General features: G+C 44.7%; 1 protein-coding gene across 2 annotated transcripts in view; it reads right to left on the bottom strand.

Annotated features, from left to right (window-relative positions):
* The window catches only part of baiap2l1b (BAR/IMD domain containing adaptor protein 2 like 1b), a 174891-nt gene that overhangs the window by 78921 nt on the left and 72290 nt on the right, over nucleotides 1-23680 (bottom strand). For both annotated transcript variants that reach the window (XM_084328525.1, XM_084328526.1), the window contains one exon: nucleotides 19462-19596. In XM_084328525.1, coding sequence (XP_084184651.1) covers nucleotides 19462-19596 — 135 coding nt within the window. The remainder of the gene's footprint in view (nucleotides 1-19461; nucleotides 19597-23680) is intronic.

The following is a 23680-nucleotide window of genomic DNA, read 5'->3' as shown; positions in this document are numbered from 1 at the left end:
TAGGTGATTTTTTTAATCATCCGTTTCCTATCGTTTGTTGAAGAGGCAGTTCCCTGGGTTGAAGTATCTGCTGGTATACGCTAAGCTGACTGGGCCCTGACAACTTCTGTCTGTCTGCTACAGGGTAGGGTACTGTGTGTTGACAGATCACACTCTCGACACGAGAGAGAGCGAGAGAGAGAGAGACCACACCAGATGCAGGCAGATCATCATAAATGTATCTAATTTGCCAGGCATCAGAAAAAGAAAAAAAAACAGGGAGTGAGAGAGAGAGAGAGAGAGAGAGAGAGAGAGAGAGAGAGAGAGAGAGAGAGAGAGAGAGAGAGAGATAATCGTAAACGCATCTAATTTGTCAGGCACCAGCATGGGCGGAGAGATGATCCATCACTTTTAACATAGTGATTCTCAGCACGCCCTCCCTATCACTCCAAGTTGGTCTTAATGACATTCTTGGAATGCAAGGCTCTCTAAATTGTGCCACATGAGAAAAAGTAGCTGAGAACCAGGATCGGGTATCGTTCATTTTCGATTATGGTGCCAAAACAGATCCTTTAAAATGATACCAGTTCCTAAAAGATGCCAAATTATTATTATAATATATATATATATATATCAATAATTTTTTAAATACCAGGCAAACACCGAATCACCCATTTAAGAACAGCTCTGCTAGCTAGTTGTGACAGCTCTGCTAGCTAGTTGTGACAGATCTGCTAGCTAGTTGTGACATCTCTGCTAGCTAGTTGTGTCAGCTCTGTCAGATCTGCTAGCTAGTTGTGACAGCTCTGCTAGCTAGTTGTGTCAGCTCTGTCAGATCTGCTAGCTAGTTGTGACAGCTCTGCTAGCTAGTTGTGTCAGCTCTGTCAGATCTGCTAGCTAGTTGCGTCAGCTCTGTTAGCTCTGCTAGCTAGTTGATTTGAATCATTTGAGGACATAGGGCTGTCTTCTTCCCTCTGGCTGTCACCGGAGCCTCATGGTTTACCTTGCGATGCACGTCGTCCACGCTTGCTCTGCAGCTGGATGAGCGAGATATGTGTGTGAGCCAGGAAAACAAACAAGGTTTCGATGGAGTAATGTTAACCACTACATGTGTGTTAGGTTGGAATCAAATAGTTGGAATCAAATAATCAGATAAAAACAATGGTCTGTGTCCAACTCTTAAGGTACTTGTAGAATGATTCAATAGGTTTATATCCGCCTTATATCATACGGTTCAGAGTTAAATGGTGAGTTAAAAGCTGAAGCAGTGAGTGGAACTGCCATTGTGAAATACATTACAACAGAACATTTGACCTAGCTGCCTGATTTTTGAACATGTTTTTGTGAAACGATGGTCCGAACCCTAAAAGTTGGCATTCGGGCCAGCCCTAAAGTGCTCAGTGATATCCTAAGCTCCAGTGAAGCTGGATATGACCCATTGTGAATGTGAACAGTAAAAACAACTTTAGAAACGATGACTCAGGGAGTTATTCTTCAATCTGGGTGTCTCCCTCTCCCTCACTTTCTGTAACTCTATCTAGTGTGTGTGTGTGTGTGTGTGTGTGTGTGTGTGTGTGTGTGTGTGTGTGTGTGTGTGTGTGTGTGTGTGTGTGTGTGTGTGTGCGTGCGTGCGTGCGTGTGGCTAGGGTAAGGTACTGTACTGTGTGTTGACAGATCACACAATCTCAATGAGACATAGACAGACACCACACCACCCACCACCCACACACAGCCAGGTTTTCATGTGTTGTGGGGACATTCCATAGACTTACATTCATTCCCTAATCCCTTACCTTAAGAACTAGATGTGTAACACCCTAACCTTAACCATAACCTTAACCCTTAACCCACACAGCCTGTCAGACAGGCTCTCTGATGGGATCAACTGGACAGCTCACACCCTGGCTTCCAGCTGCGGGCAGGCGTTACAGGTGCATCAGAGCCAGAAGAAACAGGCTCAGAGACAGTTTCTTCCCCAGAGCCATCACCACCCTGAACTCTAACATGCACTAATAATTCACCTTTCCCCCTCCTCCCACACTGTGCAACATACTACCCATCAAGTGCAATATCCACAGTGCAATACCCACCGACTACCTTCTGACACTGTGATTGTTATTTGTGTATTGTTATTTTGTATATTGTTGTTATTTTGTATATTGTACAGTATTGTAACATTGTCTTATTGTATACTATTTTATGTTTCTGTATAGTATTTTATGTTTCTTGTATAGTATTTTATGTTCTGTATCGTATCGCTCTCGCTCGGCATCGCTCTCTGCACTATCTCGCATACGTGCACGCGCACTGAATAAAGACCACAATGTACCTTTAATCCCAATATTTGTCTGACCACACCCCTATCAGCTTACCCATATAAGCAGGGGTGGGGCCACCCACTCTCCTCCTTCTCGCTTTCACCACAAGGAAGAAGTGCCTCGGTAGATCCCCACACTTGACACCATGATGGAAGAAAGGTTTAGGAGCAGCTTTGGGAAACAAGGATACGTTGACATCATATCTTTATTTTCTCTCTCACTATTTCGAGAAAATACGGCGATATTGTCTTCGTACTGGAGTGTCTGGAAGATGATGATCATTCTAAAAACCCTCCACCGGTTTTCGTATTGGGAGCACGCCGCTGCATGCTTCTCAACTGCAGTTTCTTGCTGTGTTTGTTGGGGTGAAACCTGTCAGGCCACAGCTGAACTGTCGGACATGCCGCTGTTGTGAGAAGCGGTGCGTTCCAGGTTGGGTGAGTAGTGTTTGCTGGCGGGCTCCACTTGTCTGTTAGTGCTATGGGGGCTACTTGACAAAGTTTATGGAAACCGGCCCCAGGCTAGGGTCCTTTGTTTAGCCACCTAGGCGACAGAAGGCCTTGGTCTGGAGACCATTATAGTTTTAACTAGTGGGCCGCGACCATTGACACTGGTGATCCCTGTGTGTTCTGGACGAGTGGATTCTCTCTGTCACCGTGTTAAGGCCCCATCTTTCATATCCAAATGAGAGTATTCCTTCACGAGGGGATATGTGCATGTAATGTGCGATAGCGGCAGATTCATGTTCAAAGTCAGCTACACAGGCCAGTTGGTACTGTGCTGATTCCGTCGGATGTGGTAAAGTCACCGTTGTGAAGCGGTGTTGACATCTTGTTTTCTCTTTTCTCTTAAAAAGTGAGGAGAGGTTCAGAACGGCGGCCTGTCTGGGTGAGTGTTATGTCATTGTTTACATGTTCATAGCTTACGGTTAGCCAGTCAGCTGTTAACTGCTGCGTTAGCCTGCTGGATCGCTGCATGGCCTGCTTAGGGCCTACTATTAGCCAGTCAGCTGTTAGCTGCGGGGCTAGCATGTCGTGGTCGCTAGGTAACGTTAGCTTGCTGCTATGGCCATGGCTGGCGCGGGGTAGCTTAGCTTCTCGCGCGCCGCCGTGAGCTCGCTTCTGATCGCGTGCGTCGTGATGCTATTCTGTTGAACGTGCTTTGATTTTAACATGTTTTACACTCTTGACCACGACGTCATCCTTGACAGGGGATGTTTCGTCGACCCTGCCCTGAGCCAGGACGGCAAGGTTGCATCAACAGGGGACTGTAGTGCGGGTTGGGGCGGTGACGCTGCCCAGTTCGGACAACACAGGAACGGCTGTGTTCCTACGGTGTCTGTGACTGCACTTCGCTGATCTGCGTTCCGGGTAGGAACGGGGTTGACCAGACCTCATAACACGTCTTCTGGTTTTACTTTGCTAAATGTATTGTGAATAACGGTGTTTTTTCCAAAACGTGTGTTGCTACAATGCATTTAGGATACGTTGCGGGTTATGTGTGAGCTGTTTTTGTCACTGGCAGTTAGCTTCTCCGTGCAAATCGGGGAATGATCTGGTTGTTGTGTGAGAAACATCATGGTGTTTATATGCACCGTGTACTCACAACTAAGGTAACTAACCTATGAAGCTATGCTTGGTGGCAAGTGAGTAAAAGAATGTTCTTTCTCAGACTGTAATGACAATGAACAGTGTGTTCACACATTAACAGGTTTTCCTGTTTTAACTGGCCGTATTGAGGGTAAAATAGGAGGATTGTGTTTTCCCCCCCGGTTCCCTGGGGACTTTTTCATCCTCCTATCAGACATGTTGTGCATTAATTGTGTATTTTGTGTGGTAGGGATACGATGTAACTCTTAGCTTGATTGCTGAGGTTGTGCTAAATCTGCTGGAGAAACTTATTTCCTAATGGGAAATTGGTTTGGTTGCTGTCATGTGTGCTTAGCAAGGCCTGTGGTCGATACTAATCAAGAATGATGTATTCTCTCATTGTGAAAAAAACGGCGTTCCTCTGTTGAGTGTTTTTGCCATTTTTTGTAGGTGATGATGGGTTGTGTGTGTCATGTGACCTACAACTGGGTTGTACTGGCCACAGAAGCACATGTGTATGTTGGACCGGGGTTCTTAGAGCCCTCTCTATTCTGTGTTTTTCCTTAGTAAAAATCAGATAGCAGGTTAGCTCATGCGCTGTGTGGAGCTGTGAAACGCTTCATAGAGCTGACTATGACTGTGTCATATTCTCTTTTTGTCGTTACATCGTATCATGGGTGTGGGGTCGTAAAGGGGTGAACTGGTAACCTTTCCTCTCCCCATTGTTCTGTCGGTCAGGGGTACACCCCCTGTCCTTCAAGGTTCCTGTCACGTGGCGGTTCGGCACGTTACGGGGGGGGGGGGGGGGGGGGGGGAGGGAGTTCCTGGTCCCACGGCCTGGTATATTGGGCGTGTGCACCGCAGGAATTCCCCCGCCATAGAGTACGTCACCGTGCGCGTCTCTGTTGGTAGGACTTCCGTGTGCTGTTCAGGTCCATGTGATGGATCTGTTTTCAGGGGGGGTGGTCAGGGCTCCTCCTCACCAAGCGCCTATTCAGGCCTTCTGTGAGTTCGGACTCCTTCTTCCATGTGAGGAAGCCTCCATCAGAGTACAGAGCCTTCCTCCTCAGATTGTCAAAGTGAGTGGACCCTCTAGAAGGGTCCTTTTCTATTGTATGTATATTCGATTCAATTCGTTTATTGAGTGTGTATGGGTTCAGTGCCTCTTCCCCGGGGGCCCTAAAACCAGTTTTTTACATGGCTCAAGGTGCAATATATTCTTTTCAATCTGTACAGCTCGCGTGGGAAGTCTCTCTGGGGATCCCTGTCTCTTTCCTATGGGAGGGTGGTGGGATGTAAAAATGTGAACATTTTTTACCCCGGCTGTGTAGACTGGGATACATACTGTTGATGCTTCCTTCTTTCTATTCCAGAAGTGTTGGAGTTAGGGAGTGTCACACCCCTCTTGTCGTTCCCCTGGGCGCCTTGGGGATTCAATGACAGGTCTAATTAGCCTGTTCATTGATGGGGGTGTGTCCCGACGCACGTATAGTGCTAGCTCGCTGTAAACAGGCGATTGACTGGCACGCCTTGGTTGCTTGTGGTTGAAACGGCGTTTTTATAAAGCAACTGAGATGGGGGTTTTTCCTCTTCCGACGACCACATCCCATGACCTGGGTGGGTTGTCGACGGATTCTCGTTCATGTCTGGGGGATGATGACGGGATGGATCTGAACATATGTGGTGGGGTCTCACGCCCTTGGGGTGGGCCACCAGGCGCGGTTCGTCCGAACGTCTGGGTGGCGCCTTCTTTTCATGTTAAGATCAACACGCATATCTGCCCTTCTCCTGGAGTAGGCATGTCGGCGTGGTTAGGGCACGGGACTGGTTCTGGTCACGCTGGTCCAGATCAGTTGAACCCGTTGTCCGCCGGGGATGCAGATCTGCTGTTCTGGTACCCTGAGGGACTTGGGCTTTTTTCAGGGGGAAAAATGCCAGGTCGGTCTGGGTGTCACAGGGTTAAGCGCTATGGAGACCCTGGTTGGGTATGTTTTTACTCAGCACTGTCGTCATGGCTTACAGCCATGCCATTCTGTACGCGCTCGATCTCGTCGGATCTCGGCCGCTACACAGGTTGGTCCTGGTTAGTACTTGGTTGGGAGACCGCCGGGGAATACCAGGTACGGTGTGCTTAGGGGCTGGTTCTCCATTATCTTTCGCTCCTCTCTCACGCATGGCGAAGAGGGGCCTGTGGGGGTGGTTTTTTGACCTCCTCTGGTGACCCTGTGCTTCCCGTACCGCCAGGCCCGGTCCGAAGTGATGTTTGCGACCCGTAGGCCTGGGTTAACCCTTTTTGGAAACTGAAACACTTGTACTGCGGTATAGCCGGTGTATACCCGCAGGTGTGTTTTGGAGTTTTTTCTTGAGGGGTTATAGGAACAACCACCGCATTGGGTAACACCAAGGTGGTTGATTCCCTGGTGTGTTGGAGCAGTGTCAACTCCCGGGTTCACCGTTTGAGGGTGCCCCTGCACGTTCATGACGTCTGCCAATCGTGTCAGCCTTCTCTGCCTCGACCCCTCTGGGTGGGGGTTTTTAAATGGAGGCTTGGTCATGCAACACCGCCAGCTTACGCTCCTTCCGCCGGGGCGGCTGTGTTCAGCTGTCCCCTCTGGCGCCTGTCTCGTCCGCAGTCTCCAGGCTAGGGTTAACAGCCTGTTGCCTGGTTTTTCCCCGGTGCGCTGCCTGCTTCCGTTAGTTAACCTTTTTTGTGTGCTTACGGCCATGCTGACTGCCTGTTCTGCAGGGTCAGTGTGCCAGGCGGTGTACTATTGGGGGGACGGGGCCCGCTCGGCTTACGGCCATACCAACCTGAACACGCCCGATCTCGTCCGATCTCGGAAGCTAAGCAGGTTCTGGCCTGGTTAGTACTTGGATGGGATTCCGCCTGGGAATACCAGGTGCAGTAACTGAGGGGCCTTTGTCCGAATACGCTGGCGATGTGGGGGGCGGGGCACTACGTGCCCACCTGGTGGGGTCTTGATGCTGGCATCATGGACTTCTCCGGGCCCCCATTCCAGGGAGTCCAGTCCTTTTGGTGGGTCTGGGTCTTCCTTCGTGCTCCGCTGCTACGGCCTTGCCACGGGGTTGGGTTTGCCCTTGACCCCGTGATTCTGGGGGCAGTAACGAGGTTGTTCCTCCGTTCGTTCCCGGGTGGCATGCGGGTTGTGCGTGTGTGTAGTCGTGGGGTCAAGCCACGGTCTGCTCACCCTGTGCGTTGAGTTGCTTGAGTGCCTCTTCGCACGGTCGGGTCCGTCGCCCTCCCGTGAAGCCCCTAATAGGGGGGGGTGCCTGCCATTAGGGTGGGTCGGGGGGGCTCGGCCCTCCCTGTTCTGATGGTTTGTGGGGGGCTGTCAGCGGGGTGTATTTGTCGGCCGTTGGCTCTCGCTCGGCCTCCCTTGTGCAGAGAGCGATGCCGAGCGAGAGCGATACGATACAGAACGTTAGGTTATGACTATAACCAAGTTCTGTTAGTATAGCGAAGCTCGGCATCCGACGCCGCTGCAGCCTTTGACCTCGCCTTGTGGCGAAAGCTTGGGAAGGAGGAGAGTGGGTGGCCCCACCCCTGCTTATATGGGTAAGCTGATAGGGGTGTGGTCAGACAAATATTGGGATTAAAGGTACATTGTGGTCTTTATTCAGTGCGCGTGCACGTATGCGAGATAGTGCAGAGAGCGATGCCGAGCTTCGCTATACTAACAGAACTTGGTTATAGTCATAACCTAACGTTTCTTGTATAGTATTTTATGTTTCTTGTATAGTATTTAATGTTTCTTGTATAGTATTTTATGTTTCTGTAAAGTATTTTATGTTTCTCTTTACTATTACTTGTGTGATTTTATTACTGCACCTTAAGGTTGAGTCCCAAATCTTGTTGTATGCAAATAATGACAATAAAGTACAATCTAATCTAATCTAATCTAACTGTAGCTGGGTTATGCAAGACTCCGGGCTATGCTCTCAGGGTCGTAGCTCTCTGTGGTGGCAGGTTGAACTCATCACCTTATGCTAATAATATTAAGTGCTGATTTGAGGGTGGAGGTGATTACAGGTCCACGGAGGACGCCATAGCCCATGTGCTGCACACAGCAGCATCACACCTGGACAAGAGGCAGGGGAACTATGTGAGAATGCTGTTCATCGACTACAGCTCAGCATTCAATACCATAGTCCCCTCCAAACTCATAGCCAAGCTCAGGGACCTGGGCTTGAACTATGACCTCTGCCAGTGGGTCTTGGACTTCCTGACGGGCAGACCCCAGGTGGTAAGAGCCGGCAACTGCACCTCCTCATCCATCACGCTCAACATAGGGGCCCCCCAGGGCTGTGTTCTGAGCCCCCTCCTCTACTCCCTGTACACACATGACTGCGTAGCACAGCGGAACAACAACACCATCATCAAATTTGCTGATGACACAGTAGTGGTGGGCCTGATCTCTGCCAACGACGAAAGGGCCTACCTGGAAGAGGTAGAGAACCTGTCACAGTGGTGTCAGGAGAACTGCCTCTCCCTGAACGTCAGCAAAACAAAAGAGATGATTGTGGACTTCAGGAGGTCGGGGGTCAAGGACTACAGCCCCCTCAGCATCGACGGGGCACCGGTTGAGAGAGTGAACAGTTTCAAGTACCTCGGAGCCCACATATCCGAGGACTTGACATGGACCACACACATTGACAGTGTTGTGAAGAAGGCACGACAACGCCTCTACTTCCTCAGGCGCCTAAGGAAGTTCCAAGTCAGTCAGAAGATCCTTAGGAACTTCTACTCATGTACAATAGAGAGCATCCTGACCGGCAACATCACCTCCTGGTTTGGGAATAGCACTGCACAAGACCGTAGCAGACTACAAAGAGTGACACGTTCAGCCGAACGCACAATTGGAGGGGGGCTTCCCACCCTCCAGAACATTTACAACAAGCGGTGCAAGGGGAAGGCTAAGAGAATTATTAAGGACTCGAGCCACCCGAACAACTGCCTCTTTGAACTGCTGCGGTCAGGCAAGCGATACCGGAGTCTTAAGGCGAGCACAGAAAGACTCAGAAGAAGCTTCTATCCCCAGGCCATCAGGCTGCTAAACGAACAATAATCACTATGCAACAACCATCAAATGCACACAGCACACACACCCACACGCACACACTCACTCAAACAAACAACACACTGCAGCACCCACTCTCCACACTTTAGATCACACAAACACACTTACACTTTATATTTATTGATAAAGGATTTGCACTACAACTCGTACACCTACTGTGAATTGTACCTAAATTGCACCTCGTCCCATTTCTCCATTTCTGCCTTGCACTATATAGTATTGTATATTAGTACACTGCACAGTATTGTATATTGTATGGTAACTACGTCTATTCTGCATCGAACATTGTACATATGTCTAAACTGAACACTGTGACCTCATTTTTTTTACTTCTAATTTTACTATGTTATTTTATTTCATACTTATCTTGTCTTGCACAGTCTCTGGAGCGCAACAGTAAGAAGCATTTTGTATAAAAGTATTCTGTACTTCTGTATGACAACTATTAAAGAAACTTGAAACTTGAAACTTGGACTAGGTGAGATAGTAGCTTTATATAAACTAGATCAAAATTAACTTTATTATTTAGTTTTAATCAACATAAAGTGTTTGTGAGATGTCTTTGAAGGATACTATGCTTGTTGTCACTGTGGACACAGTCAGAATTGGAGAAGCACAGCGGCTGGGTGGCGCAGCGGACATTGCGCTCGTCACCAACGCAAGAGACACCAGGTTCGAATCCGGCTGTCGGCGTTGCCTCCGGCTTGGGCCGGCCGTCATACTAACTCAATTGGCAGAGTTAGCCGGTGGGAAGTCGAAGGGTGGTAGTCTGGTCGTTGTGAACAGCGACTCCTACAGGTCGGTTGGGGCGCCTGCACAGCAAAGTCAAGAAAATGGCGGGGGCATTGTGAGCCTCCTACACGTTACTCCTCGCCAAATGAGAGTCCGCGCTGGCAGGTGAAAAGATGCGACAGGCTGCCTCCACATGTATCGGAGGGGACATGTGATGCAAGGCTTCTATCCACCCTACAACCGGCCAGTGGGGGGCATATGCGAGCAACGATCAGGACAGGGGAGGGAGAATTGGCACGACAGGTAAATTGGGATGGGGAGAAAAATCACAGAAAAAAGGAGGAGAAAAAGTAGATTAAAAAAAAGAATTGGAGAAGCACAACACAGATTTTCTCTCTCTCTCTCTCTCTTCTCGTGTCGGGGGCCAGCATTGACCGGATCTTCCAGAATGTCTGCATGTTTGATGTGCGTGTGTGAGAGAAAGAAAGAGGGAAAGTGGCATGTCAATGGCGCTGGTGTGTTGGATTCAGTGAGTACAGCTGAGCAGAACATGCTATTTATCAGAAGTACATCAATAGTGTCTGTAGTTGTGGTTGGGATTCTAAGAACCTGTGTTCAGATCAGTGAATAAAGCTGTTCTTTAACTCATTGGACGCCAGTCACGATGATAGTCGGGTTAACTCGCCATCGCTTGAGCGCCAATCACGAGTATAGTCGAGTTTTAATCGTTATTTCTTTTATTAGCGATATCCATTCATTTTCATCCATCCAGCCTGATCGTTGGGAATGGGTCTGAACTCGCAAAAGGGCAAATACCGCCCCCTACGCCTTCCGGCTGGTATTGCACTCCACTGGGAATGGTATAGTTTTTTTTCTGGGACGATCCAAGCCATGCGGGCATGGTTTAAATAATCAGGCGAGGTAACCCGATTTCAACGATAGATCTGCGAGGCTACCCCCCCCCCCCCCCCCCCTCATATGCAATGCGGTTGAACGTGGCACGGACCTCCGCGCCCAGTACTTCAAATGTCGATCAGATAATTGGATTATTTCTCTTGCATTACATCAGATACAAGGTAAGAACATTATTAGGGCTGTCAGTTTATCGCGTTAATTAGATTAATTAATTACACAGCAAATTATCGCGTTCTGAACATTTATCAAAATGAATTACACATTTTAATTTTAATTTTTGTATAATTTTTTTTTATCTCATTCATTCCATAAGAACGTAGAATACACATTTACAGACTTTTTTTTTATATGGACCATTTGCATGTTCTTGGTATCTGATTCTAGGGACATCTATGGATCTCAGGGAATGTATTCCCAGTGTCAGAAATACTGTGTCTGTTACTAGGCTTGAGTAAATTGTAATGAACCAAATGAGAATATCAATACATTTTTTTACAAATCCTGTAATTAATTAGATAATTTTTTTTAATCGTCTGACAGCACTAAACATATATAAATTTGATTGTTGATCTGATATGTATTTCTACCCCGATCGATGCTGTATCTGTGTGTGTATGTGTGGCTGTTTTCCGTTGGGTGCAGGAGGTGGGGGGGGGGGGGGGGGGGGGGGGGGGCAACGCGCTACGAGGGCCATTTCATGTATGCACGGGGAAGGACAATAATGATGATCTAGCGTTGATTTCAGGAAGATTCGATAATCAGCCGAAAAATTACAACGTGTTATGTGAATTCCACTACATGGCTATTATCGCGTCTTTTTCTGGAATTACTAGAAATCACCAAAACTATACTCGTATTCAAAATGGTATAAAACGGATATGTACCGATGAAAAAACAATCCGTTTTGTACATGTTGACTGCAAGCAACTCACTGATAATCAACGAGTGTATTAGACCCATAGCCATAATTTAAGATATATTTTAAGCACTCGCAAATCTCCCAGTCCTCCCATTGATTAAAGCGGTGGCGCTCTAGCGCCCTCTCGCGCACTTAAGCGGTGGCGTCCAATGAGTTAACTGTCTGTTTACTATTTTGTAAATATATATATTTTTTAAAAACTACTACTTCAGTGCATAATTTGATCAAATTAACACAGATGACAAAAACATTAAAATACATTTTAACATGTTAGTCAGCATTAATATCTATAAATCAAGATACTCATAGTGGCCACTCCTCTAAATAAAATACTTGCATCTGTTCTGGGATCTGTGTGTACTATGCCGTATGGTGAAAGCTGAGAAGTGGCTAGAAAACGATTCTCGTTCCCACCTCAGCAAATTACACAATTTTCACTCTGGGTGAAAGTTCGATTGGTGTAGATTTAGGAACAAAAAGTTCTCCATTGACAAAATAGCACATTTTGCGCAATCATTTTCGTAAAGTCGGGACTAGATCTTTCCTCGCAAACGGATATTTGGTCACCGCAGAGTTTTATCTGACGCAATTGGTGCGAGTTCGGTCACGTATCTTGCGCTAGACCAGTGGTTCCCAAACTGTGGTGCGCGCAATAAAATTTCATACAAATCTTAGTCAAACCTTTAGTATTATGGATATTAAACATGCTGGCAGAGTACATGCATCCACGTTGTCGTGAACATTTTAATTAAATAAGGAAATTCCCTATCCATAGTCGCCGTGGGAAGAGATAAAATAAAAAATTTAATCTGTGCACGGAGACCAGCAACAATTTTTTCTAACAGAAACCCATTGGGGGGTGCGTCAGCTAGGTCGGGAGGTGACGGGGTGCACGGCCAAAAAAGTTTGGGAACCGCTGCACTAGACCAATAGCAGCTCTCCTTGTTGCCAAGTTACAGACAACAAGAGATTTGTGTAAACAGGCAGTACTCATCGACGAGTACAGAAGACGACGAAAATGGAGAAAAAACACCTTCTAAAGTTCGCAAAAAGGTTTAGAAACAATGTTATATGCATCTCACGTCCGTTCAGAAAGAAAGTGTACAAGATTTTACACAGACACGGTGGGATAGATATAGAAACTCCGTCGAGCGGTGGCTTAAGTTGCCAGGAGAGAATCTTATCATTGCAGATGCATACAAACATTGTTTAGAGATTGAGTTTGCCAATGTTCCCTGGGATGCTGGTTTTCACGCTACTTGCTATAGGCGTTTTATCGACAAAAAACGCTTGGATGCAGCTGCGAAACGGGTTCTGCAGCTCAAGATGTGGAAGCAGAGCCAGAGCCAGAACTTACAGCAGCACATGGCTCTACAAGTCAAAGTCCTCTGAAGAAACTTCGATCCAGGACAGGCTTACCAGCTTTTGTCGGACCTGTACTTCCAGTCTTGTGCATCATTTGCAAGAAAAGGGACAAATATGTGACTGTGAAGGGCAAACGCAAGAGGGACCATCTATCTATGGCTGACACATTGTCTGCAGGTATGAAAAAAAAGCCTAGCTACACTAATGTGAAAAATACACTATTTGATGCTGTGCTGAGATACAGTTTAGCTGTGTTTTTATAGTTGACATTGATTGATTGAAAACTTTATTAACAGATTGCAGAATGGGTACAATACAGTACAGCTCAATACACACAATTGTTAAGGGGATGCAGACCAGAGAAAGACTTTCGTCTTGTTTACATCAGGGTCCCCCATTTTCAATTCATCAGGACATATATGACATACAGATAGACAGTACTGCTACATCTATACATTTATGACATACCAGATTTGCAAATACAGTACCGTTTGTGATACAGAAAGAGTCCAGAAAAGGGAGTATATACATTTGACGTAAAAACTGTACATTGGAGGAGGTTGGGTGGGGTTGTGTGGGGGGGGGGGGTTGGGTAGGGAGGGGTTGGGGGGGGGGGGGGGGAAACACTGTACAACTGTACAAGCAAAACTGTACATTGTGATATTGACAACCATACTAGCTCATTTACATTGGAGGGGGTTGGGGGGGGGGGGGAAACACTGTACAAACGAGCAAAACTGTACATTGGAATATTGACAAAACCATACCGGGTAAATTACTGTACATTGGAGGGGGTTGGGTTAGGACATTTACAGGGGCCAGTTTCGAATTGCAGTCTCCCGTAGGTGTTCCTTGAGAGTGGTTTTGAAAGTGTGTAGTGATTCACATTCCTATACAGCTTTGGGTAGGGCGTTCCACATTGATGTGGCATAATTGCGAAACGTGTTTAGTCCCTTGTTTGAGCCGAATCTGGGTTTAACATGATTTGTGGAGCATTCTAGTTTTCTTCAGATACTGTATGTAGTTTTACTACTAAATCTCATTGTGATGTTTAAAATATGTTAGCTTCTGTTAACCCCCCACACACACACACACATATATACTGGGGGAGGGGTGCATGCATGTGTCCTGTGTCTCTTTTGTCCTTGTGTGTGTGGGGGGGGGGGGGGGGGGGGAAGCCAGTCTCCACAAAGTCTACGGAGATTTAACACAGATTGACATAGATAACATTTTCCTCACATTATCAAAATACAATCAAAGAAATTCTCAGTCTCATGTCATTTTCCAATTTTATTTAAAGGCCTGTTGCTGAAAGCTGCCCAGGTTAAGCAAGACGCCAGCCTGCTTTTGCATATCCAAGACAAAGACTGTGTGGCAATTGAGGTCTCATTTTAGCAGAAAATGAGTTCCCTTCTATCACTAACATTATTGTTTAAGCATTTTTGGTTGAAATAAAATTTGGCAATTATTTTTTTCGATTAATTGCGAATATTTTCATCTTGAGCTATAGATTGTGGATGAATACGCACAGAAAGGTACACCATGCAAATGTTCATGCTTTATTTTTTTTAAACGATGATTTTGAAATTGGCAATGGGGAAATACGTTGCAATTTTGCGAGGTGGATCGGCCGGAAACAGCAATGACGTAACCACTACACCTCCCTATAGAGAAACAATATAATTTTCCCATTGCTCCTCCCAGCCCACGTGAACATTTCAGGGATTAAAGCAAAAAAAATTCTCCTGACTGAACTTTTTTTCAGGCCAAGTCATATTCTTATTTTAACCTCCACTGTATTATTTTTTTTAATAGCGTTAGCGTTTTAAGGGAGCCCACTTGTAAAGCCTACTGTCCTGACTGTGACTATAGACCCTACTGTTGTGGTTGTTGTGCCATGCAGGGAGGCTGTGTGCTGGAGAGCGTGAATGCAAGTCTTGTGGCTAGGTTCTGATTGATGGCGAGCTAGCACCCTTTTCCCATTACTTTGAACCATGAACTAAACGGCTTGTTATCATACAAACAAGGGACTAAACATGTTTCGCAATTATGCCACAACAACAATGGACAGTCTCCTCCGCACCGTATGTATATATTTTTTACCACTCACCCACCCCCTCCTAATGTACAGTCTCCTCCTCATCATATGTATATATTTACTGTTAGGATCTCTGGGTAACAGTACTGTATTATTTGCATATCGTATATGTGACAAATGTAACAGTACTGTATACCTGTAAGTCATGTATGTCCCTATGTCATAAATGTCATGTCATGTATGTTGTGTATGTCATAAATGTCACTATGAATTGAAAATGGGGGACCCTGATGTATACAAGACAAACGTCTTTCTCTGGTCTGCATCCCCTTAACAATTGTGTGTATTGCTACTGGATTTACCAGATCCAGAGTGAATGAATGAAAACTTTATTTAATACACAAGACCCTCTTCTTGGGACCAAGTAAGGTTTCGTCGATAATCCAATGTACAGTTACCCCCCCCCCCCCCCACCCCACCCCACCTACCCAACCTCCTCCAATGTACAGTTTCTTCGTCAAATGTATATACTCTCTTTTTTAGACTCTTTTTGTATCACAAACAATACTGTATTTGTAAATCTGGTATGTCATAAATGTATAGATGTAGCAGTACTGTCTATCTGTATGTCATGTCTGTCATATTATATGTTATGATGAATTGAAAATGGGGGACCCTGATGTAAACAAGACGAAAGTCTTTCTCTGGTCTGCATCCCCTTAACAATTGTATGTATTGAGCTGTACTGTACTGAACCCATTCTGCAATCTGTTAATAAACTTTTCAATCAATCAATCAATCAAAGTTGACGCGCGAGGCTGCAAAAAAAGGTGACCGTCGTAAAACCAAAACACGCCACAGTTTAAATTATTTTACAGGACTATTTTGTTACCCGCCATGTGGCTGACAGACCTCTCAGACCTCGCAAATGTCACTCGCCCAATAGCCTCCAGCTGCAACCGTGGAGCGAGCAGCGTAATCCTGTCTCTCGAGTCGCTGAGTCCTGCCATTATTGCTCCGCAGCTCGCCAATGACTGCCACGCCGCGATAGAAAAAAAAGCTCCTTTTCATGATATTTGACGTCTCTGATTGGCTAAATTTAGTTTCAATCTGTATGCATCTACAAATCATATTATACCAGGTAGCCAATTCCGTCAGACTCCGAATCAAATTGACGGAACTCTGTCTGGAGACGGAATGCTTTAATGCCTGTGCCATTTCTAGTATTTCCATTGGCTATAGGCTAAAATCTCAGTAACAGATCAATATATGCAGAGGATTAGATGCAGCCTGAATTTGGAAGTAGGAATAGACCCCTCTAGATATTTCAAGATTCTAGGGCGTACTTCCGCGCACTGCCTGTGGGCGACTGAGATACACTTTAAATGTTGTCGTAGTGAAGAGAATCTCCCGAGTCTTGCAAGTGTTTATCATAAACGGTTACAAATATATTTAATGTTTTGCAAAACATGTCAAGTGTTGCGTGGGCGTTAAAACAGCAAAAAACAGGAGTTTGCAACTAGGAACCATTTAATTTTTCCTAGTAGGTAGACAGAACTTTCGACCTCTGAGTTATAATCGAATGCAGCATTGTGCACTACTGGAGACTCCCTACACTTACACTGGTACCGTAAAACCTCTAATAGCCTGGGCTTTTATTTGTTTAAAAAACTCTGGCAAATACTATCAAATTGTTTATTTAAACCAGTATGAATATTACCTGTATACAAATTTGGCTATCAAATTACAAGTATGAATCATTAATTTGATCTTGCACAGAGGGACAGAACATTTTAGCACCAATCTCATGCACTCTTGCAACCTTGGGTAAAATGTGAGGAACAAAAATGGTAAGAAAATCGCTATATAAATGTACCATTTATGATGAAATGGTTCCGCTCAAAACTGCTGGAAATGCGGGATGCTTCGCTAGATAGCACCAAGGTTCCAAAAATCTACAAATTTGAACTAATTTGGTGGAAAAGGGGTATCTGAGAAAAAGAGCGAGAGAGAGAGAGAGAGAGAGAGAGAGAGAGAGAGATAGAGAGAGAGAGAGAGAGAGAGAGAGAGAGAGAGAGAGAGAGAGAGAGAGAGAGAGAGAGAGAGAGCAACCCTGTATCATGCCCCGGGCATCATTCTCCCATAACCTCTGTGTGCGTTCTTCACGCTCAGACACCCTTAGGCGTGTGTCTGACACACGCTGTGTATGGCCCTCAGTGCTATCCGTAGTTAACTATACGTTTGCCTTCCATTGGTAGGCGAGTGCTTTTGACCTCGACACTACCGAGACACACTTTTCCGACTTGTCCTCACCCAAACTATAACCATAACCACACTGTTATATTAAACAAACCATAAGCGTTAAGCGAACCATTAAATTAACCTTAACGCTAACCCTAACCATTAACCTAAAGCGTATACAAAAATATCACCATACTGTAACTGTTGGTGTGAACCTTACAAAATAACCTTACTGTTTTTCAGAGGAGCCGTTTGATACATACCTGTATCAAACCTGTAAGTACTGTAGGTTAACTAACTAAAATCAGCACAACATTTGTTGCAGTTGTATTATACTTGAGGATAGTGACATGTGAGAACAGTGTGTGTGTATGATAATAGGGGCATGTCCAATAAGGGGGGCTTATTAGCTTATCAATGCATATAGGGAAGAAGATATGTAGTACATTATATTATAGACTACTGTTTGTTGTGCACTGAGCTGAGGTCCTTCTGTCTGTTATAGTGGTTGATATGTGTCTGCACCAATGTAACCAATAATGTACCTTTATTGTATTTTGCAAATAAAACTGTTTCTGATTCACATGAACCCTCTCTGTTTATGTACTTGCTGTGTTTTGTAAACACACCAACATGAAAACATGATGCATGTTGTACTATGTATGTTTGTTTATTTGTTTGTTTGTGTATGTGTACTAACGGCAACAACAGATCAACTTTGACCTTGATTAGAGCCATCGCTCTTTGACTGATTTGAAAAAAAGAGTGCAGACTGCCAACTTATCAACAGTGTTTACCTTCTTGTTCTTTGCGCGCAGGTGTAACAAAAAGGTGAAGAGGTTATTTTGTGTGTATGGTCGGCTTTCTTCTTGATATATCTCCAACCACTATTGTCACCAAACCTGTACCTTTATTGTATTTTGCAAATGAAGCTTCTGGTTTCTGATTCAGGTTTCAACTGTCTGTGTTTATGCACTTGCTGTGTTTTGTAAACACACCTACAAAAATACATGGTTCACATGAGGGCATGTGCGTATGGGTGCTGGGTGAGAGAGGAAGAGACATAGGAAGGGAGAGAGGGAGGAAGAGGGGGATGGAGGAGGAAAAGAGGGAGGGAGAGAGAGAGGAAGAGAGGCAGAGTGGGAGGAAGAGAGGGATACGTAGAGAGGGATACGTAGAGAGGAAGAGACGTAGAGAGGGACAGAGGAAGGAAGAGGGGGAGAGAGAAGTAGGAAGAGAGAGAGGGAAGGAGGGAGGGATAGAATGAGAGGAAGGGAGGGAGAGAAAGGGAGAGATAGACTGGGTTTTTCCTCCTTCGTTTAAAAAATAATCCTGTCTACACCAATGGTCTCCGTCCACACAACAATGCAAAAACGCTCACATGAAATTACCTACAACTCCACAGGAGGCTGCACAGAGCTCTCCATGGTCCTGATTGCAGAGATAATACTAGGTTTCGTAGATGGTGCCATTAGTCATGATGTCAGCATTTTCCATAAGCTCAGATTTCAACCGTCCACAAATACATTTCTGAAAATCTTCACCCTGCCAGGAGTTTTCAAAAAGGTCCATTTTCGATTACCTAAAACTGGACTAAATGCCAAAAATGCATAGAAAAAGCTACGGTTTCAAAAAGACCTGTGTACACATGTGGACTAGGCCTTGTATGTATGCAGGTGTTTTTCTTTAACAAAGGAACCTAATGATGAGGACACAAACACACATCTGCTGCTGCATGAGCACACTGGCTGGAGACTTCACACACTGTCCCTAGATAATGTTACACTGCCTATGACTCACTTTGTCTCAGGTGTCAGAGTGTGTGTGTGCGCCGTGTGTGTATGCATGTGCCTGTGTTTATTTTTGGTCATGTGTGTCCCTTTCACATCATTCTGTGTGTGTGCGTATGAGAGAGATCCTTTGTACTGTATGTGCATCTTTACATGCTCATGTGTGTATGTGTGTAGAATAGAATAGAAATAGAAATGCCTGTGTGTGTGCGCTTGTGTGTGTGTGTGCGTGCCTGCGTGTGGGTGTGAGGGATCATTTGTATATACTGTGTCTGCATTTGTTGTTTGTGCGTTTCTTTGTCTCCGTGTGTGTGTGTGTGTGTATGTGTGTGTGCGTGTGCGTGCTTGTGCATACTGTAAAGGTGTCTCTCATCTCTCAACCCTGTGCTTGTGTGAGAGAGATATTCTTTGTATGTGTGTGTGTGCGCGCGTGTGTGTGTGTGTGTGTATGTGTGTGTGTGTGTGTCATATCTCACCTCGCTCTCTTTGTTCTCATACTTGTTGGCATTCTTGCCCTGGCTTTTCCTGCGCAGCTTCTTGAGATCCGAGTGGGAGCGGTCCAGAGAGTCCTGCTTCATCTTGTGTTCCATCTGGTACCTCTTGAACGTGGCCTACAGGGAGAGAACAGAGCCCTGGGTCAATACCTCCATGCCAGTGCTTCTCAGCCAGGGGTCATTGAGGAGGTTCCAGGGGTCCCCCGAAAAAGAAGGCCAAAAGCCCAATTACAGAATATATACGTATAACCAGACAGGAAGGGACGGAGACATGGAACTCCCTCGCTACTTCTGACACCAGCTGTAGGACAATGACCAGACAAGGGACTCAAAATGTATGAAATTAATCGTAAAATTGCTTATACCAGTAATAGTAGAGGCTTATTTGATTGAGCAACATATTTGCCATGTTTAGGATCTTAGAAACATAATTGACATTTTAAACATGGAATGTATCTATTTTTTTTATTTAAAAAAAAATCTTTTTCCCCCTCCTTTTTCCTCAGTTTTTTTCTCCCATCCCAATGTTAGTTGTTATGCCAATTCCCAATCCCCTTCCTGGTCGCTGCGCACTTACCCCCTACGGTCGGTCTGGGAGAGTGGAGGCTATCACATGCTTCCTCCGACACATGTGTAGCCAATCAACCGCTTCTTTTCACCTGGCAGCGCGGACTCTCACTGAGAGGGTGTAACGTGTGGAAGGATCACACTACCCCCCTTAGATCCTTTCCTCGCTGAGCAGGCGCCCCGACCGAACTGTAGGAGTCGCTGTTTACAACGACCAGGACCCACCCACCAGCTTTCCCACCCCTAACACTGCCAATTGTGTTAGTATACCAGCCAAGCTGGTAGCAATGCAGAGAGCTGGGCTCGAACCCAGCATCTCCTGCACTAGTGGCGAGCGCCTTGCCCACTGCGCCACTTAGCCGCCGGAATGTATCTATTTTTTATGGGATTTATGTTATATTTTGGGTGCATACTGATGACTTCACCTTTTTTTGGGGATTTCCAAAATACATGGGTAAACTAGGCAAACCATTTGGCTAGTTTTGATATCAAATTTGGAAACTATTTTATTTACAATATTGAAATTGACATTACTGGTATTTCAGCAGTTGATTATTATTCAGCACAAGTTAGTTTCTCTAATGACGTGTGTCGAGTTCTCAGTAAGGACATCACCTCCTTTCTACTGTTATCTCAACTACAGAATTCTGGACTCGGCTGAATCATATCCAATGACAATAAATCTTTTCAGACAGTGGTCCCCGAGACAGAAATCAAATCAAATTGAAACCCACAAATCAAAAAGACTGAGCTAGATCCACAAAGAATGTATTGCGGAAGGATTTGTAGAACCATTCACACATATCTGTAATTTGTCGTTACAATCGGGAATATTTCCTCGTATGATGAAAACTGCAAAAGTATTACCGATATTTAAAACGGGGGACAAACACCAGTTTACAAATTATAGGCCGGTTTCTCTGCTTTCCCAATTTTCTAAGATTCTGGAGAAGATTTATGTAAAAAGACTTGAAGAGTTCATTGAGAAACACAATTTGCTGATATATGGCTTCAGGAGGAATAGATCCACCACCATGGCCCTCATTGAGCTAATAGAGGAAATAACAATTGACAAAAAACACCATGTACTGGGAATTTTTATTGACCTTCAAAAAGCTTTCGATACGATTGACCATAGTATTTTAATTAAAAAGATGGAAAGATATGGCATTAGGGGTATAGCATTGGAAGGAATGGATTAAAAGTTACTTGAGTAACAGGAATCAATTTGTTCGAATCAGTTTTGTTTCTTTTGTACATTAATGATATCTGTAAAGTATCTGAAACAATGAAATTTGTGCTTTTTGCAGATGATACAAATATGATTTGCTCTGGTGAGAGTTTACAACAGATTTTGAATGAAACCATGACTGAATTGGTCAAATTAAAAAAGTGGTTTGACAAAAACAGATTGTCTCTAAACTTGAACAAAACAAAACTAATGATTTTTGGAAATCGTAATTATGACACACCGATCCAAGTTACGATAGATGATACCGTTATTGAAAGAGTACAGCAAACCACTTTTTTAGGAGTGATCATAAATGAAAAAATGTGTTGGAAGCCTCACATAAGCCATGTAAGAACAAACATTTCAAAGAGTGTGGGTATTATGTGGAGGTCAAGGTATTGGCTGAACTGTTATCTTATATAATGCTTTGGTCCTTCCATATTTGAATTATTGTGTTGAGGTGTGGGGAAATACCTATGAAACCAACCTACTTCCTTTGGTTATGCTCCAAAAAAGAGCAATCAGGATTGTAACAAATGAGAGCTACAAAGCACATACAAATTCTTTGTTTTTAAAAGTTTCAGTCCTGAAATTAAAGGACCTGGTGGATTACAAAACTGCCCAGTTCATGTACAGAGTCATACACCACAGCCTTCTTGACAAGATACAGAAATTGTTCTGTGAGAGAGCTGGACTTAAAAGATATAACCTTAGAGGGAAACTCAAACTGGAACAGCAATCTTCAAGAACAACCAGGAATGTGTATTTCTCTGTGTGGAGTTACCTTGTGGAATGATCTGGAGGAGGAGATCAAATCCATTCAATCTATAAATATATTAAAGAGGAAGTTCAAAAAGATGGTGTTCACAAATTATACCAGGGAGGAAGCCCAACGTATTGTATGAGAATGATTTGAAGGGTGACATGAGAGTATAGTCTAGTGCAGTGATTCCCAACCTGGGGTCCGCGGACCCCCTGGGGGTCCGCCAGGGGGCGCAGGGGGTCCGCCAGACCACAGATGATTTGAGGTATTTTTATTTTTTAAATTTTTTTTTAAATTTTTTTTATTTTATTTTTTTTAATTTAATTAGCATATTTTTATCATCAGAAGCATGAATAGTCTCTCCACTACAATAAAAAATAAAGATAAATAAATAAACATCTAGACATGATTTTTGAACGTTAACAGTAGGCTACCGGGTAGCCGCTAAAACGCGAATCAGTTGACTGTATCACTTTCTGTAGCTAGCCTAGCACGCTAGTTAACTTTCTCGGCTCGTCTGCAGTCAGCCGCCAGAGGCGAAAATGTGTGACAAACGAAAAGGAGATGACGGCAGCTCATCTGCAAAAAAAGTTAGGACCTACAGCAATCGCGAAAATTACATCACCATGGGCTTCACTGAGGGACCAGACAAACGACCTGAGTGTGTGATTTGTGGAGAAAAGTTGGCAAACTCGAGCCTGAAGCCCAGCAAGCTGAAGAGACATCAGGCGTCTAAGCACCCAGAAACCGTTGGGAAGGATCCGGACTTTTTTCGGAGGAAAGAACAGTCTCTCAAGGCGAACAAGCCTGTTGATGTTAGACAGGGGCGGCGGGGGGGAGGGGCTAGCAGGGTCTTAAGCACCCTCTGAAAAAGGCTTAGCCCCCTCTAAGCCCCCCCTCCCAGTTATGTTTTTTATTTTATTTATATATAAAATACATTACGAATTCCGTTATATTGGACATTCGTGGGTTTGCGTGATGAGTATCTCCACCTCTTTTATTGTGAAGCTGTATCTATCTACCGGACGTCATCAAAAGCATGTCTGTCACTATAGCCAATTGAAATGCTAGAAATGGTCACGTGGACTGGGAGAACCAATGGAATAGTCCCACCGGGCCGCATGTATATTATTTCACTTCCGCGTTCGAGCTGCGTGCGAGTTCAAAAAACAAAACAAACATCTTTGGATAGAACGGGGAAATATAACGCTTCTTTTAATAAACAGGAGCCATACATAAAATACGGGTTTATCGCAACAGGTCGGTGATTCTTGCGTGCCGAGCCGACGTCCTCTCTGCATAATATGTGGCGACAACAACAACAACAACAACAACGAGGCAAGTTGGCAGATAAAGTAGCTGCTGCATTCAACGCCAATCTGGAATTGGAGGGCGGCGAGTGGATATGTGACATGTTTCAAACATTAGCAGGGATTTTGGAGGACTTAACAACAAACAAGGTATGGTGAGTCGTGTTTGCATGCATTCTGATCTGTTCTTCACCCGCCGCGGTGATCTGACTGCAACAGCTGATCTGCTGTTCATGAATGAATGAATGAATGAAAAACAGATTGCAGAATGGGTACAATACAGTACGGCGCAATACACACAATTGTTAAGGGGATGCAGACCAGAGAAAA

Source organism: Notolepis coatsorum, assembly GCF_963971535.1.
Source record: "Notolepis coatsorum genome assembly, chromosome: 14".
Lineage (NCBI taxonomy): Eukaryota > Metazoa > Chordata > Actinopteri > Aulopiformes > Paralepididae > Notolepis > Notolepis coatsorum.
The sequence above is the reverse complement of the archived record's forward strand: the minus strand, read 5'-3'. Positions and strand labels throughout refer to the sequence as shown.